This window comes from Mytilus californianus, unplaced genomic scaffold (assembly GCF_021869535.1).
Source record: "Mytilus californianus isolate M0D057914Y unplaced genomic scaffold, xbMytCali1.0.p SCAF_14, whole genome shotgun sequence".
Lineage (NCBI taxonomy): Eukaryota > Metazoa > Mollusca > Bivalvia > Mytilida > Mytilidae > Mytilus > Mytilus californianus.
The window spans coordinates 24,169,564-24,182,800 of NW_026262626.1; the positions used below are offsets into that span (position 1 = coordinate 24,169,564).

At 31.5% G+C, this 13,237-nt stretch overlaps 1 protein-coding gene across 4 annotated transcripts in view; it reads left to right on the forward strand.

Moving 5' to 3' along the window:
* The first annotated feature begins 1,908 nt into the window (after nucleotides 1-1,908).
* LOC127724452 (NADP-dependent malic enzyme-like) overlaps nucleotides 1,909-13,237 on the forward strand; it is a 33,540-nt gene continuing 22,211 nt past the window's right edge. For all 4 annotated transcript variants that reach the window (XR_007992516.1, XM_052231414.1, XM_052231415.1 and 1 more), the window contains exons 1-4: nucleotides 1,909-2,038; nucleotides 6,071-6,212; nucleotides 9,925-10,208; nucleotides 10,629-10,704. Coding sequence is in view for 3 of the 4 variants with exons in the window: in XM_052231414.1 (XP_052087374.1) it covers nucleotides 1,983-2,038; nucleotides 6,071-6,212; nucleotides 9,925-10,208; nucleotides 10,629-10,704 (558 nt within the window). In the remaining variant the exon portion in view is untranslated. The remainder of the gene's footprint in view (nucleotides 2,039-6,070; nucleotides 6,213-9,924; nucleotides 10,209-10,628; nucleotides 10,705-13,237) is intronic.

The following is a 13,237-nucleotide window of genomic DNA, read 5'->3' on the forward strand; positions in this document are numbered from 1 at the left end:
TTAAAATTTTATAAGTTAGATTATTGATATTTATGTTACCTTTACACAGGTCTATGAAAAGTTTAAAATATCTACCATGCCAACATTTCTTTGGGAAAACCTTTTTCATATTTCATTGCAATTATTCAAAAAAAGGTATCAGCCATAAATTGTTTGCTTGCAATGCATTGAACAGAGAAAAAAAAATAAATCAAAGAAAGTGATTTTATAGAGTTAAAGGAACAGCACCAGTTTAAAAACGGACCCAGTTTTGATTTGGCTGATTCGGTCATATGAATTTCGGACCATGGTAATCAGAAGTCAATTTGAAAGTCAAAACTGTTGTTCTATTTAGACAACTCAATATTTTGAAGTATATTGATGAGCATTGGCTTTATTTAATATGTTTAAAACAGTCAGTTGCAGATCACGTAAATATTTTGTCAAAAATTGGACATTAAAGGCGCCAAAACTAAGAGCTGGTAAATTTTTTATCCATGTTTGTGAGTAGAAAAGAATAGCAGTTTTGATTAACAGGTTTATTTAGGTATAATGTATGAAAGGTTTTAATGTAATTTTGTAACCTTTATTATAATTGATTTAAGCATATGCCTTAGCCACCGTAACTTGAGAATGAGTGATTTTTGGCATACCACCATCGCATTGTTGGCTGCTTTATTGGTCGGTACAAACACAAACAGCTTTGAAAATTCTTAAAGTTTATTTCTTATTCTGGAAATAGGCGTATTATGTACTCTTTTATTTATTTCTGTATTATTTTCAAAATGTAATATTCTATTATCTACAACATTCATACATCTATTTAAATAACAATCAAGAGATTTTTTATCAGATTTCCCCCGTTTACACCAATTTTTACAAAACGAGGAAAGAGCGTCTTTGGTGAACTGACGACACTGTTTCCAATCTATTTGAGATGGAGGACGATATTTTGGTCCTTTTTTCAAAAATGTTTTTAACCTCTCTGCCCTGGACGATATTGAGGTAATAACATGGCCATAGGGATCATATCTAAACTTCGTCGATTCACAATTTCAAGTTAAAGGAGTATTATTTTCTACATTGACGTCTGATGTTACCGATGTATAATTAAAAATTAAACGTCTGCTGGGTTTTTTTGTATGTGTACGAAATAATAGATGGATCTGTGTTATCAAAATAAGGAGGTATAAAGTTTTGAACGGTAGAGTCATTAAATATACTCGCCGATAAGTTGATAAATTCAATACCTCTGTTAATATATTTAATTTTCAGAAAGTGCCGTATATGATCTTCAGGTTTGTCGATACACGGTAACAGCCTATGGTGACAAAAGCTGTAATTATACGCGAACATTCATAGAGTGGGCTGAAGAAAGAGATGGTGTCACACTCCTTGGAAATATCTTGTAATTTACTAATTGGTATATGACCCAGTTTACATTATAATTGATGCCTACCATTATTTTTGAATATAGATAGATTACCAAGTGTATAATTTACACGGCGATGTTTCATTCATTGATTTCGATTGATACGTTTTCCATGAGACCTATTATTTCGTTGTTATGCCACGGTGTTTGACAGCTAATGCCCCTTAAATATATAATTGACCCAGGAACATATATATTTATACTGTTCCCAGATTGACCAGAGTCTGAGACATACATCTACGATAAATCATATATATATATATATACATATCGTTTTACTAGTTTTACGACAGATATCAAGGAACAATTAAAATCTGTCTAAGCTGGAAGAGAAAATGACATCACTATCTAATCCATATCGAGATCCATATGAACATATACATAATATGAACAAAGCGAGTCGTTGGTGTAACAATTTTGTATTTCCCGCGCTAACCGGCTTATACCGGAATAGTACAGATTTTCGGAACTGTTCTTGAGTCATCATTAGTCAGTCATCTAGAAATTATGAAGCTGGAAGTCTGTGTTCTATGGAAACGTATTTAATCATAATTTTATATCAGCTTTAACAATGGCAGGATCCATGCTTTGCAGATTAAACAGCATTAACGGTTTGGTATTGAACAGGTAAACACATTTGGTATTTGCTTTTTAATATTTGTGGAAAATCGACTCATTTGCATTTGACCGCTATGCCCCCTACACAAATGAGAGACTGTAGCAGCTAAAAGAGATGACAATTACCATATATTATACTGCTCAAGAATACTATTTCTGATAATTTATGCACACGTTAATTGTTTTTCCATGCTTTAATCTGCACGTTCACACCAGCTGATCAGTGGAGGTGTGTCTAAATATTTGAAGGAGACTGGTTGACACCAAAATGTGACCATGACAGTTAGCAGGTTAGCTTTATAAGGCTTTCACTGACTGGTTACAACATTCCTCCTTCACATTGTCAGTTTAACATGTGTAAATCCAGAATACGATTTCCTTATTCAAAAACTAATTTATAACTTAAATAATGCATTTCTATATGAATCATTTATTTCTGTTAAAACCTGTCAAACCTAACCCTAACCAAATACAGTGACCCTGCTTGCACCCATGTATACACTTATTTCCATATAATTTAAAATTAAAGTAGCATTCTTTGAAGTATTCTAGATTATTTAAATTGGCTCTTACATCATGTACATGTTATCACATTTAATTTTACATGATCATGATGATAGACAATTTTTAACATGTTTGATATCATAATAAATCAAACACATGTTTGATATAGAAATCATACATTTTTCTAACATGTACTGTTAGGCGAAACACAATTTATGAAGTATTATATGTGTGTCACTGTTTATAGGCTAAGCATGTTAAGGGTTACTTTCCTCCTAGGGAAAAGTATGTGTCATGTGTGTGTAGGTAGTTTGACAGTTGAAATTTATTTTTATATTTTGTAATTTTATTTTTCTTGTGGGGTTTTAGTAGCCGCCCTGAAATATCACATTATTCACCACCAAAAGTTCCAATAAAATTGTCTTTGAATAGTTGTTCTGTTGTAGGCCAATCAAAAGAGAACGTTCACAAAGTGTTAAAACTGGCCCTAAGATTTTGGCATTTTTTTAAATTATGACAAAATACTACAAATTTCACACAGAAATTAAGTTATGGGGCCTTTTAAAGCTGACTATGAGGTATGGGCTTTGCTCATTGTTGCAGGCCATATGGTGACCTATAGTTGTTAATTTCTGTTTCATTTGGTTTCTTGTGGAGAGATGTCTCATTGGCAATCATACCACATCTTCTTACTTTTATGATATAACTATGAATAAACAGTCAGGGGTACTACTTAAACAAGTGATTTCAGAATCACTTCCTCGAGTGATTTTGGCTGCGAAATATTAAAAATTTTCAAACAGACTTTTTAAAATCACTGAAACAAGTAATTTTAGAAGTTAAAATGTAATCACTTTAATAAGTGTTTATAACATTTTCTTGATATTTTTCCCACAAGCTTGATTTTTTTATTGGTAAAAAGACAACAATTCCATTGAAAAAACAAATATGTACATGCAGAAATTGTCTTTTGCTTGATAAGCCTGACACTTTTACATTTTTTTTAAAATATGCAAAAACTGGAATAGTTTGTAGATCAGGTCATAACCTTGAAGTAGATCATTTTAACTCTAAAGAAAACCAATCAGGTTACCTAATATTGTTGATCTTTGTCTGATAGTAAGAGTAGTTAATGAATTTTTGATTACAAAAAAATTCCCAAGGGTACTTTTAAAAGCTTTAGCGCACAAACTTACTGCCCAAGCGCACTGGTGAAATTAATATACAAAGAAAAAGGTATAATTGATTTATGTAGGAAAATTATAGAAAAGATTGTGAAAATATGGAAAATCAATGAAATTAGCATTTGAAGATCAAAGAAAACACTAAAATCACTTAAATAGGTGATAACTGAATTTATCAAAACACTGAAATAAGTGATGATGAAATCACTTGTTTAAGTAGCACCCCTGACTGATAAAAAATAACTTCTTTTTGGCACATAACACTAAAAATGACGATGAAATTACCCCTCAAGTATACACTATTTGTGTTTGTAATGTCGGTTTTGTTAAAAATTTTCAATAATTATAAACAGTTTTTAACATAATTTACTTTGGCCACCACCATTGATTCAAGAAGTTTTTGTGTCTAGGGATTAAATATTATCATTGCCGACTTTTGGCTACAAAATACATTGGATCCTAGGTTGCGTCCAAGGGTTTCCTCCAGCTTTTAGGTCTGAAAATATACACAAAATCTTCATTTTTAACAATATATCCAAAATGTGCTGACTTTGAAGCCTAGAATGTACTCATTTAACCTAGTAGTCTGGCTTTTAAAAAAAGATCTATTTACAGTCAAGGGTAACATTTATACAAGTCATTTTTATCTACTTGAAGCTGTTAGTAGTATTTTAACTTGTTTAAGTGAATTTGCAAGATTTTAATTTTATTTCAAGGTTTGAATTATCTCCCCTTAATCTTCTCCAAAAATTTACTTATACAAGTAATTATTTTTTACAACCCTTTAAATTCTTAAGTTTTGTGAGGTCAAAACATGCCTAAACAGAATTTGTCTGGTTTGCTAATTTACTTTTGTAGAATTCAACTTTTTATCTAAAGAAATCTTTTGCACACATATATGCATGATATGTCAAGTAACTGCACATTAGGCCTAAAGTAAACCTTGTCCTTTATTTTACCATCTTCTTCAAACTTAAAACAAATGCACCTCAAAATCCAGCTAAGTTTTTAATTTGTTGAAATTTTAAATGCATACATGTTTAACTTATATCTAGATCCAGTCATGTCTTTAAACTTTCTTAGATAATCATACACCAGTTTGTCTGTACTGGAGTATATATATACATTGTATTTTGTGGTGTAAAGATGACCACATTTGTCAATTCTTATAGATGAACCTTAAATATTTTAAGTTATTAGGCCAGATTTAAACATCAACATGATCAAATACATCCTGTTGTTGTCATATTATCATGATTATGAAGAAGGGTTCATTGCAAACCTGCCAACTTTCAGGATTTAGACATGAACTACACTATTTTGGCCCCTTGTCTTGATTGGACAATAGTGATCATGAAAAAAATCTAAAAAAGATTTTGAACTATCCCAAGGGAGACAATCGGTTTCATTCAGAGGCTGGTTGACAAATTTAACAATAAGGAATGCCTTTTGCAAAGTCTGGTATAGAAAACACAAAGTTGACTACTGTGGCCATGGTGGCCTGAATAAATGTCAAACACTGGAAAATATGACTGTAATGGTTGCCATGGTTACCATAGATTAAGCTTGTCAATAAGGCTTGAAAAAAGTACATTAGCCTGGCACCCTGACCCAATCTAATACTTTGTCGATAGGGCCAAGCGTAATACAATCCACGTGACCAACTATCAGCGCTGAACAGGACTGAATTACTGGGCATGTGCATGTTCTATAAAATAGGAATACATGTATATCGATCTGATTGTTAATTAACAGTTGATTCATGATGTTAATCAATAATGTTTGAATTATATATGCTAAATTTTTTGAAATTTGCATTTCATATGAAATGAAAAATAATTTTCAATAAATTCGTGACAATATAAATATTTCCCGCCATGTGTCAAGAAATGATGCTATCCCACAAATACATCATCCAATTGACGAAACCATGTCGTTGTATTCTGCCTGGCTCAACTGTCGAGCAGTGAGCCAGGATCCCAGGCTAAAAAGTACATATACAAAATAAAGTTTGACTAATAGCCAATAGATTGGAGCTGTTAAGAACAAAATGCAATGTACCAGATTGAAATGAAATACATGCAGATACTAAACAAGTCGAGCATAAATGTAAAATCATGACAAACCAAACCCTGAAATTGAATAGATTGAAATTGTTTGAAAACAAGACTATATCATATAATTGTCAGTTGCCCCATTTGTATTCAAACTGTCTAATCACAACACCTGTCAATTGCAGAATGAATAAAATTTTCATTCCTACAGGGGTACATAGCAGGTTCACTCTGTACAGTATCAATAATAGAATTTCTCTTTTGAATAATTTTGACTTGTGATGATTTTATTTTTATAGGTGTGCAGTACCTGCAGTCGCAGCCTTTTCAACCAGCCATAATGTATTTGGGAAATATAAGATTCCAAAAGAAAAGAGAGAACTGATCAACCATTCAAGAGTTAGAGGGATTGAAATATTAAGGAACCCAAAACTTAACAAGGTATATATTATATGTTGTATACAAATTGTAATGTTGTACAAATTATAATTTGTACAGTATTTTTGTACAAGTTATCAGTATTTTGTGAATCTCTTTACAAAATTAGATAAAATAAGCACAGTGTCTTTGGTTAATCTTATCACTGTTTTATTTCCACAACTACATGCTACAGTCTTCCACATAGTACTGAAAAAAAAATTATACGAAATAAGAAATAAGAAATATTTTATTAAAGAAAGCTCAATTATGAACATAATCATTAATAGCATAGATACAACAAAGAATAACATTTAAACTATCTAACTAAAATTAATACTACACAAGTATCAAAATATTATGTGTTATGTGTTCCAGGGGGAGTAACTCTAGTGTAAAAAGATAAGTACATTATAAATAGCAAACAAAATTTTTTATTTTATTCTAAGTAAAAAACACATGTTTAGGTACATGTACTTAGCTATACTTTTGCATACATCAGTGTCTTCATTACTTAACAACCACATAAACTGAGAATTAATATTTGTACTATTAGTAATGTTTTTATTTGAACAGTTGTAGACTAACTCCTTCCTTAAATGAGAAATACAAAAACAATAAAATATATTTTGTGGACATAGAATTTGGTATTAGTCAAAAATAAAATTTTTAATCTAAACCAGTCAGGTGTCCTTATTTGTAGTTTTATTACATAGAGGACAGTGCTTAATGCATAGTTGCCAACTGACATGATATTCGCATGTAATACACGCTTTTTCAACGGTTTACACGCGAGGATTTTATCACATGGCGTGTACACGCTTTTCACCACTTTACACGCGATTACACGCTTTTTCGTTGTTTTGATCTTTTGGTCGTTAGTGATATCGCGATTCTCAGGTTTTTTCATTATTAGACGATAAATACCGAAAATTTCGAAGTAATTGTTTGGTGGCCATTGTTTATTTTTCTATATGGACGAACAGCAAAAGCCCTTAAGGTAAGTAGTTTGTGTGATTAGTTTTTACGATTTTGGGACTTTCTTTCTTTCAAATTCACTTAGGGGAAATGTCAAAGAAAGAGGTAGATTTCAGGACCTGTACTGTCGTCTAAAGAGACGATTTCTAAGCGAAAACGATGTGTACGTACCAAGAAAGATTCAAGATTTATAAATTATATTTGGGAGTTCGAGTTTAAATGATCGAGGGATGAGTAACGCATTGTGCACCCTATGTTGCAATCATAACAATACATTTTAGAGGAGAACTAAAATACATAGCTATTTGATTAAACATTTAACAATTGTAAAATATTTTTCTTTTTCAGTTTCAAATGTAGCCAACAGATTTCCATAGCCATAGGCCATAGGGGATGGAAATATCACGGAACTGTTGGATCAGTTCTCATAGTATTAGCTGTCTTCTGATGAACTACCAAGTTTTGACCAGGCAATAGCAACATATATTATATAGTTTGTTGGGAGCAATGGCAGAGATCATAGATCATGAGATGACATTTTAGTTGGCAAAAAAACATTATGACACTCTTTCAAAGCTTGATGAAGCTATTTTAGTTCAGCCAAATATCAATTCTGACTCTGAGAGATCATTTTCAATTATAAAGAAATTTACACTGAATTCTGATCAGAACTCGACAATGATATATATTGTGTGCCTTGTTATTAAGTAAATGTAACCAAACCAGCAGTTGTTTTGACTATGTGCCTAGTGGTGTTGCTTTAAAAGCAGCAAAACAGACCACTGTTGAATAAAATAAAAGTTTACAGTAGAATATTGTTTTTTTATATTAAAAAATTTGCATATAATGTGAAATTATGAACATTGTTCATTTTAAAAAGTCCGCATCTACGTCACACGTTTTCACACGCTTTTTGACATGTCATGTCATGTCATGTCATGACATGATTTCTCATTGTCAGAGGTTGGCAAGTATGGCTTAATGTTAGGTTGAAGTATATAAATTTGTGAGTAAAACATCGAACTGGATAATTATTGAAGATGAACTTGTATCACCTGGTGAAAGAAGGTGTGTGTCAAAATACTGATAACTTGTACAAAAACCATGTAATTACAACTTGTACACAACATATATATAGCTGAATAATTACCTGGTAGTTTATCTCAAAGCAACAGTTGGATAAATTACCTAAAACATATCCTTATTAGTAGGCTTCTTTTTGGTAATTAAGCCATAGCTGCCTCATTAATTATAAGTGTTTGAAAGTCAGATCTTTTTAACATGCTGCTTTACAAGTTAATAGTCTGTCAACCTACCTGTAAACATTATTATGACTTGGAAGTGAAAAGTCTGCTCTTATTCCTAAATGCTGCGTGCTTAGCAGGGAAAAACAGCAAATAACAATTTTCAAGTCTTTGGTTTGATCAGGCCAAAGGACCGAAACCCAGGACCTCCAGCACTTATTGTACGCTTCAGAATGTAATCAAATTTGTCAAAAAGAAGATTTCTACGTGAAAAGTGTGATTGTTTTGTACATTATTGAAGAAATCCTATATGCCCATTGCCATGGATGAAATTTACATTGTCTTAACTTTTGAAAATTATCCTTGACCTAACGAATAGCCAATGAAAATGTTGTATTATTGTCTCATGATGTTGGATAAGCCAATCAAATTTGTACAGTTTTCATATCACTTTTTCATATCACACTTTGTGCAGTGTGATACGAGAAATATCTCTTCATGCAAGAAATGAGATAACAGGCCACAACCATTAGATAAATGCATGTATTGTCTTATATCTTGAAAACCATAATAGATAGAGCAAATCTCATGGGGTATAAATGCTCAGAATGTGAAGCTCTACCAACTACTTCCTACTTTCACCAAAATTATCAGATGACGCCCATCAATGAGACATGTAGGAGTTATTGCCATTTAATGACAATTTTTGACTAAATTATTGTCTCAAAACTTTTAAGTAAAATAGGTAGAAATTAAAAGGGTAAAAAATTATCAGCAATTCATGATTAACAAAATTGCCAAAATGACAGAAACCATTTGTTGAGTCCTTAAGATGGGTTTTTAACTAATTTTTCACTCTTTATCTAGAAAACTATAATACACAGGTAGAAATTATAAAACTGCAAAAACTATCATTTGTCCTAAGTCCAATACAAGATGAACAAAGTTGTCAATATGACCAAAACCATTGGATGACTCTCTAATGACAAATGAATGAGTTGCTGCCATTAAACATGTTAAATGACTATTGTGACTAGTTTTTGTGATACAAGATCTACAAAATTTCAAAACAACTGAAACCATTGGATGACTCCTATAATGTATAAGAGATTTTATCTTACAATTTTTGACTAATCATGCTATTATCTTAAATAATACTTAGGTAGAAAGATCTCAACACCTAAAATTATCAGCAATACAAGATCTACAAAAAATGCTATATGACTGAAACTGTTGGATGACTCCTAAAGGAGTCATTGCCCTGAAATGAAGATTTTGTACCAATTTTTTTCTGTTTTGGCCAATTACATGTACATGTATCTTGAAAAATATGATACACAGGTAGACTGTAGCCAGTAAGAATGATCAGTAATACAGGATAAACAAAAATGCCAGTATAACCAAAAAATATTGGATGATTTCTCTTGCTTCATAAAGTATGCTTGAAGCTTTCATTCACTGTCAAGTGATAAATGGTTTCTTTTCATCAAAAGCTATGAATTTGTATTGTACAGGGTCATGCTTTTACCTTGAAAGAGAGGCAGTTGATGGGAATACATGGACTACTACCTGCTGCAGTGGTAACACAAGATCAACAAATGAACAGAGTGCTGAAAAATTTTGAAGAGAGACCCACGGATGTTGACAAGTACACCTATTTGATGTCACTGTCCGACAGAAACGAGAAATTGTTCTATAGATGTCTGACCCAATACACAGAGAAAATGATGCCTATTGTTTACACACCAACTGTCGGCAAAGCTTGTCAGCAGTATGGTGTACTATATAGAAAACCTAGGTTTGTTAATGACTAATGTAAGATACATATTACAAGTGATGTTAATTGGACATCAACCCAACATTTTCATAAAAAAAACACTAGAGGTTAACAATTGGCTAGTGTCTAAACTATATCAAGTTTCAAATTTGCCAAAAGTCTGCAGTCTACACCGAAATTCCTTGATATGCTAAAAACATTCAAATATTTTCACAAACATCCACAGATACTAGTGCATAAAAGGATTACAGGAATTCCCTGAAACATTGGACAATTAAAAGACCACACCAACCTCTAACACTAGAATGTTATTGAAAAAAACATACAAAAATGACCAACTAAAAAATAGTTAGATTGCTTGAAACATTCATCATGTAATCTTAAATTCCAAGTAATTATAAAATAGCATCAGGTTTCACTTTATATACTTATGTATTTTAGGGGACTTTTCTTGTCTATACATGATGCTGGACATCTGTATGATATGATCTGTAACTGGCCGGAGGAGAATGTAGAGGTAAGATTATGTACATAAAAAAAAAACACAATTCAAAAGTATTCAATTCGTAAGTGAGAACTATTGAAAACTGTGAAGTGAAAGATATTCATTTGGAGAAGATGGTATGCATGGTATGGTGGGAGATTGGCTGTAGAACCTATTTCATGTTGTTTTTAGAATATCTTATCTTACATTTTGCAGAATGGTCTTAACACATAGAATTGTTTTATAATCAACATTCAAATAAATCAAGTTATGATGAATTAATTAACTAAAACAACTTGTCATGTATCATCAAGTGGACACTCTATTTGTGCAAACCGCTTTTTGACAATAATAAAAATTTCTGTTTGATCTATGCATTTCAACCTCAGATGAGTTGAACTTGATTGATTCAAATTCTCTGTTAGTGGAGTAAATTGTATAGTCTTATCGATGTGATTTATTTAAAAACTTGACGGAAATTCAAAACTTGCTATATATTTATAAATAAGTGTCAATTTTGACTATCATCATGAACTTTGTTCCCAAAATTTATTTTTAAAAGATGCTTTTTATGCCCCATCCCTAGGGGAATTATGTTTTTCGGTCTGTGCATCCGTCCGTCTGTCCCGCTTCAGGTTTAAGTTTTTGGTCAAGGTACTTTTTGATGAAGTTGAAGTCCAATCAACTTGAAACATAGTACACATGTTCCATATGATATGATCTTTCTAATTTTAATGCCAAATTAGAGTTTTTACCCCAATTTCATAGTCCACTGAACATAGAAAATGATAAAGCAAGGGGGGGCATATGTGTACTATGGACACATACTTGTTTCTATTTTTTTAAACCATACCCTGAAAATTATGAAAATCAAAAAAAAAAAAGGAATATGTCAGTATAAGAAAAATAATAAGTGAGCCGTATTTAATTTCAATGATTTATGTGCCCATTAAAAAGATTTGTCAGTTTATTGTATATATGTCTATGATTTAACTGATAAAACACATGACAAAAGATTGAAATTAACATGGAAGTTCCAAATTTAAAAAGGTAGTTTTAAGGGAAAAATCGTCAGAACCATGTTGTTTGAACTAATACATGCGTGTGCATATGCGCAGTTGTGACATTAAATTATGCATCCGAATTCTTCAATAATGCTAAAATTATCATTGATACCTTTATCTATCGTTCATGGAAAGAGCTACTTAAACTTAATCGCACTTTGCCTAAACATACACATATTTTACGTATCCGTCTCTGGTCCATGTTTTACCATTGTCAAGTCAACATAAAAAATATGCCTTCCAAAAAGTGATAGTAAAGATTTTGACAACGTAATTTTGCACAAATAAAGATTCTAAGGCAGATATAAGTACACTAATGTTGCACGCTTCGAATGATGCAATGTCAATTAACAGTTTAGGTCATTACATGGAATAAGACAAAAAATGTCCAGCTGGCACAAATTTTTTTTAAAGCCCTGCATGGAACAACAACTATATATATATATTACTGTGACAATTATAGAATGATAATCAAAACGTTTTTATTTACCCGACTTGTTTGAGTTGAAAAAAATTCCTCTGTCCTCTGTTTTTTTCTGCGGGTGATTAAAGATGAAAAAAAAATGCCTTTGATCCTCATCTATTTTTAGGGGAAAATTAAAAAACAAGAGAATGAAATTTTGATGGTCTACTATTTGCAATTTCAACATTTTAAAATCTACATTGAGTAAGTTATGTATTAGCATGTTTCTCATCTTCGCAGTTATTTCATGCCATCTTTTAATGATACTGGCTTTACAAAAAATGATTATGTATGACATATTCTTTCAGCATATGGCTTTACCAAAGGTAAAAATCTTTAATAAGAGAAATGGGCATGCTTTTTAAACAATTAAACACATTTAGATATACTTCATCATAAGTAAAAAGATCTCTTTAGTAAAAATTTTGTGAGTTTTGTTTAGAAAATAGTGATGATTTTTGTGTTGCATGCCAACAAAGCTGTACACACACATAGGGATCACTTCTGTTGACATGGGTCATAGTCACGAGTATTACACATTTTTATTCTGCAACAATTTGAAAGGTTTGCCAGATTTCATCCAAACTGACACAGAAAATGAGATTCTTCTTCACGAAGTTGTGCACATGCTATTTTGATTTTTTTATCTGAGTGATTTTTCAAGATTTTACATACCAAAACATGGACTTGGGCATTTCTGCTTATATCAATATCAAAATAAGTAAAAGGCGTTTCTTCTTGTATCAATATAAAAATAAGCATATATATGGCATTTCTGCTTATATCAATATCAAAATAAGTATAAGGCATTTCTGCTTATATCAAAATAAGCATAAGGCATTTCTGCTTGTATCAATATCAAAATAAGCATAAAGCATTTCTGCTTGTATCAATTTCAAAATAAGCATAAAGCATTGCTGCTTGTATCAATATCAAAATAAGCATAAAGCATTTCTGCTTGCATCAATTTCAAAATAAGCATAAAGCATTTCTGCTTATATCAGTATCAAAATAAGCATAAAGCATTTCTGCTTGTATC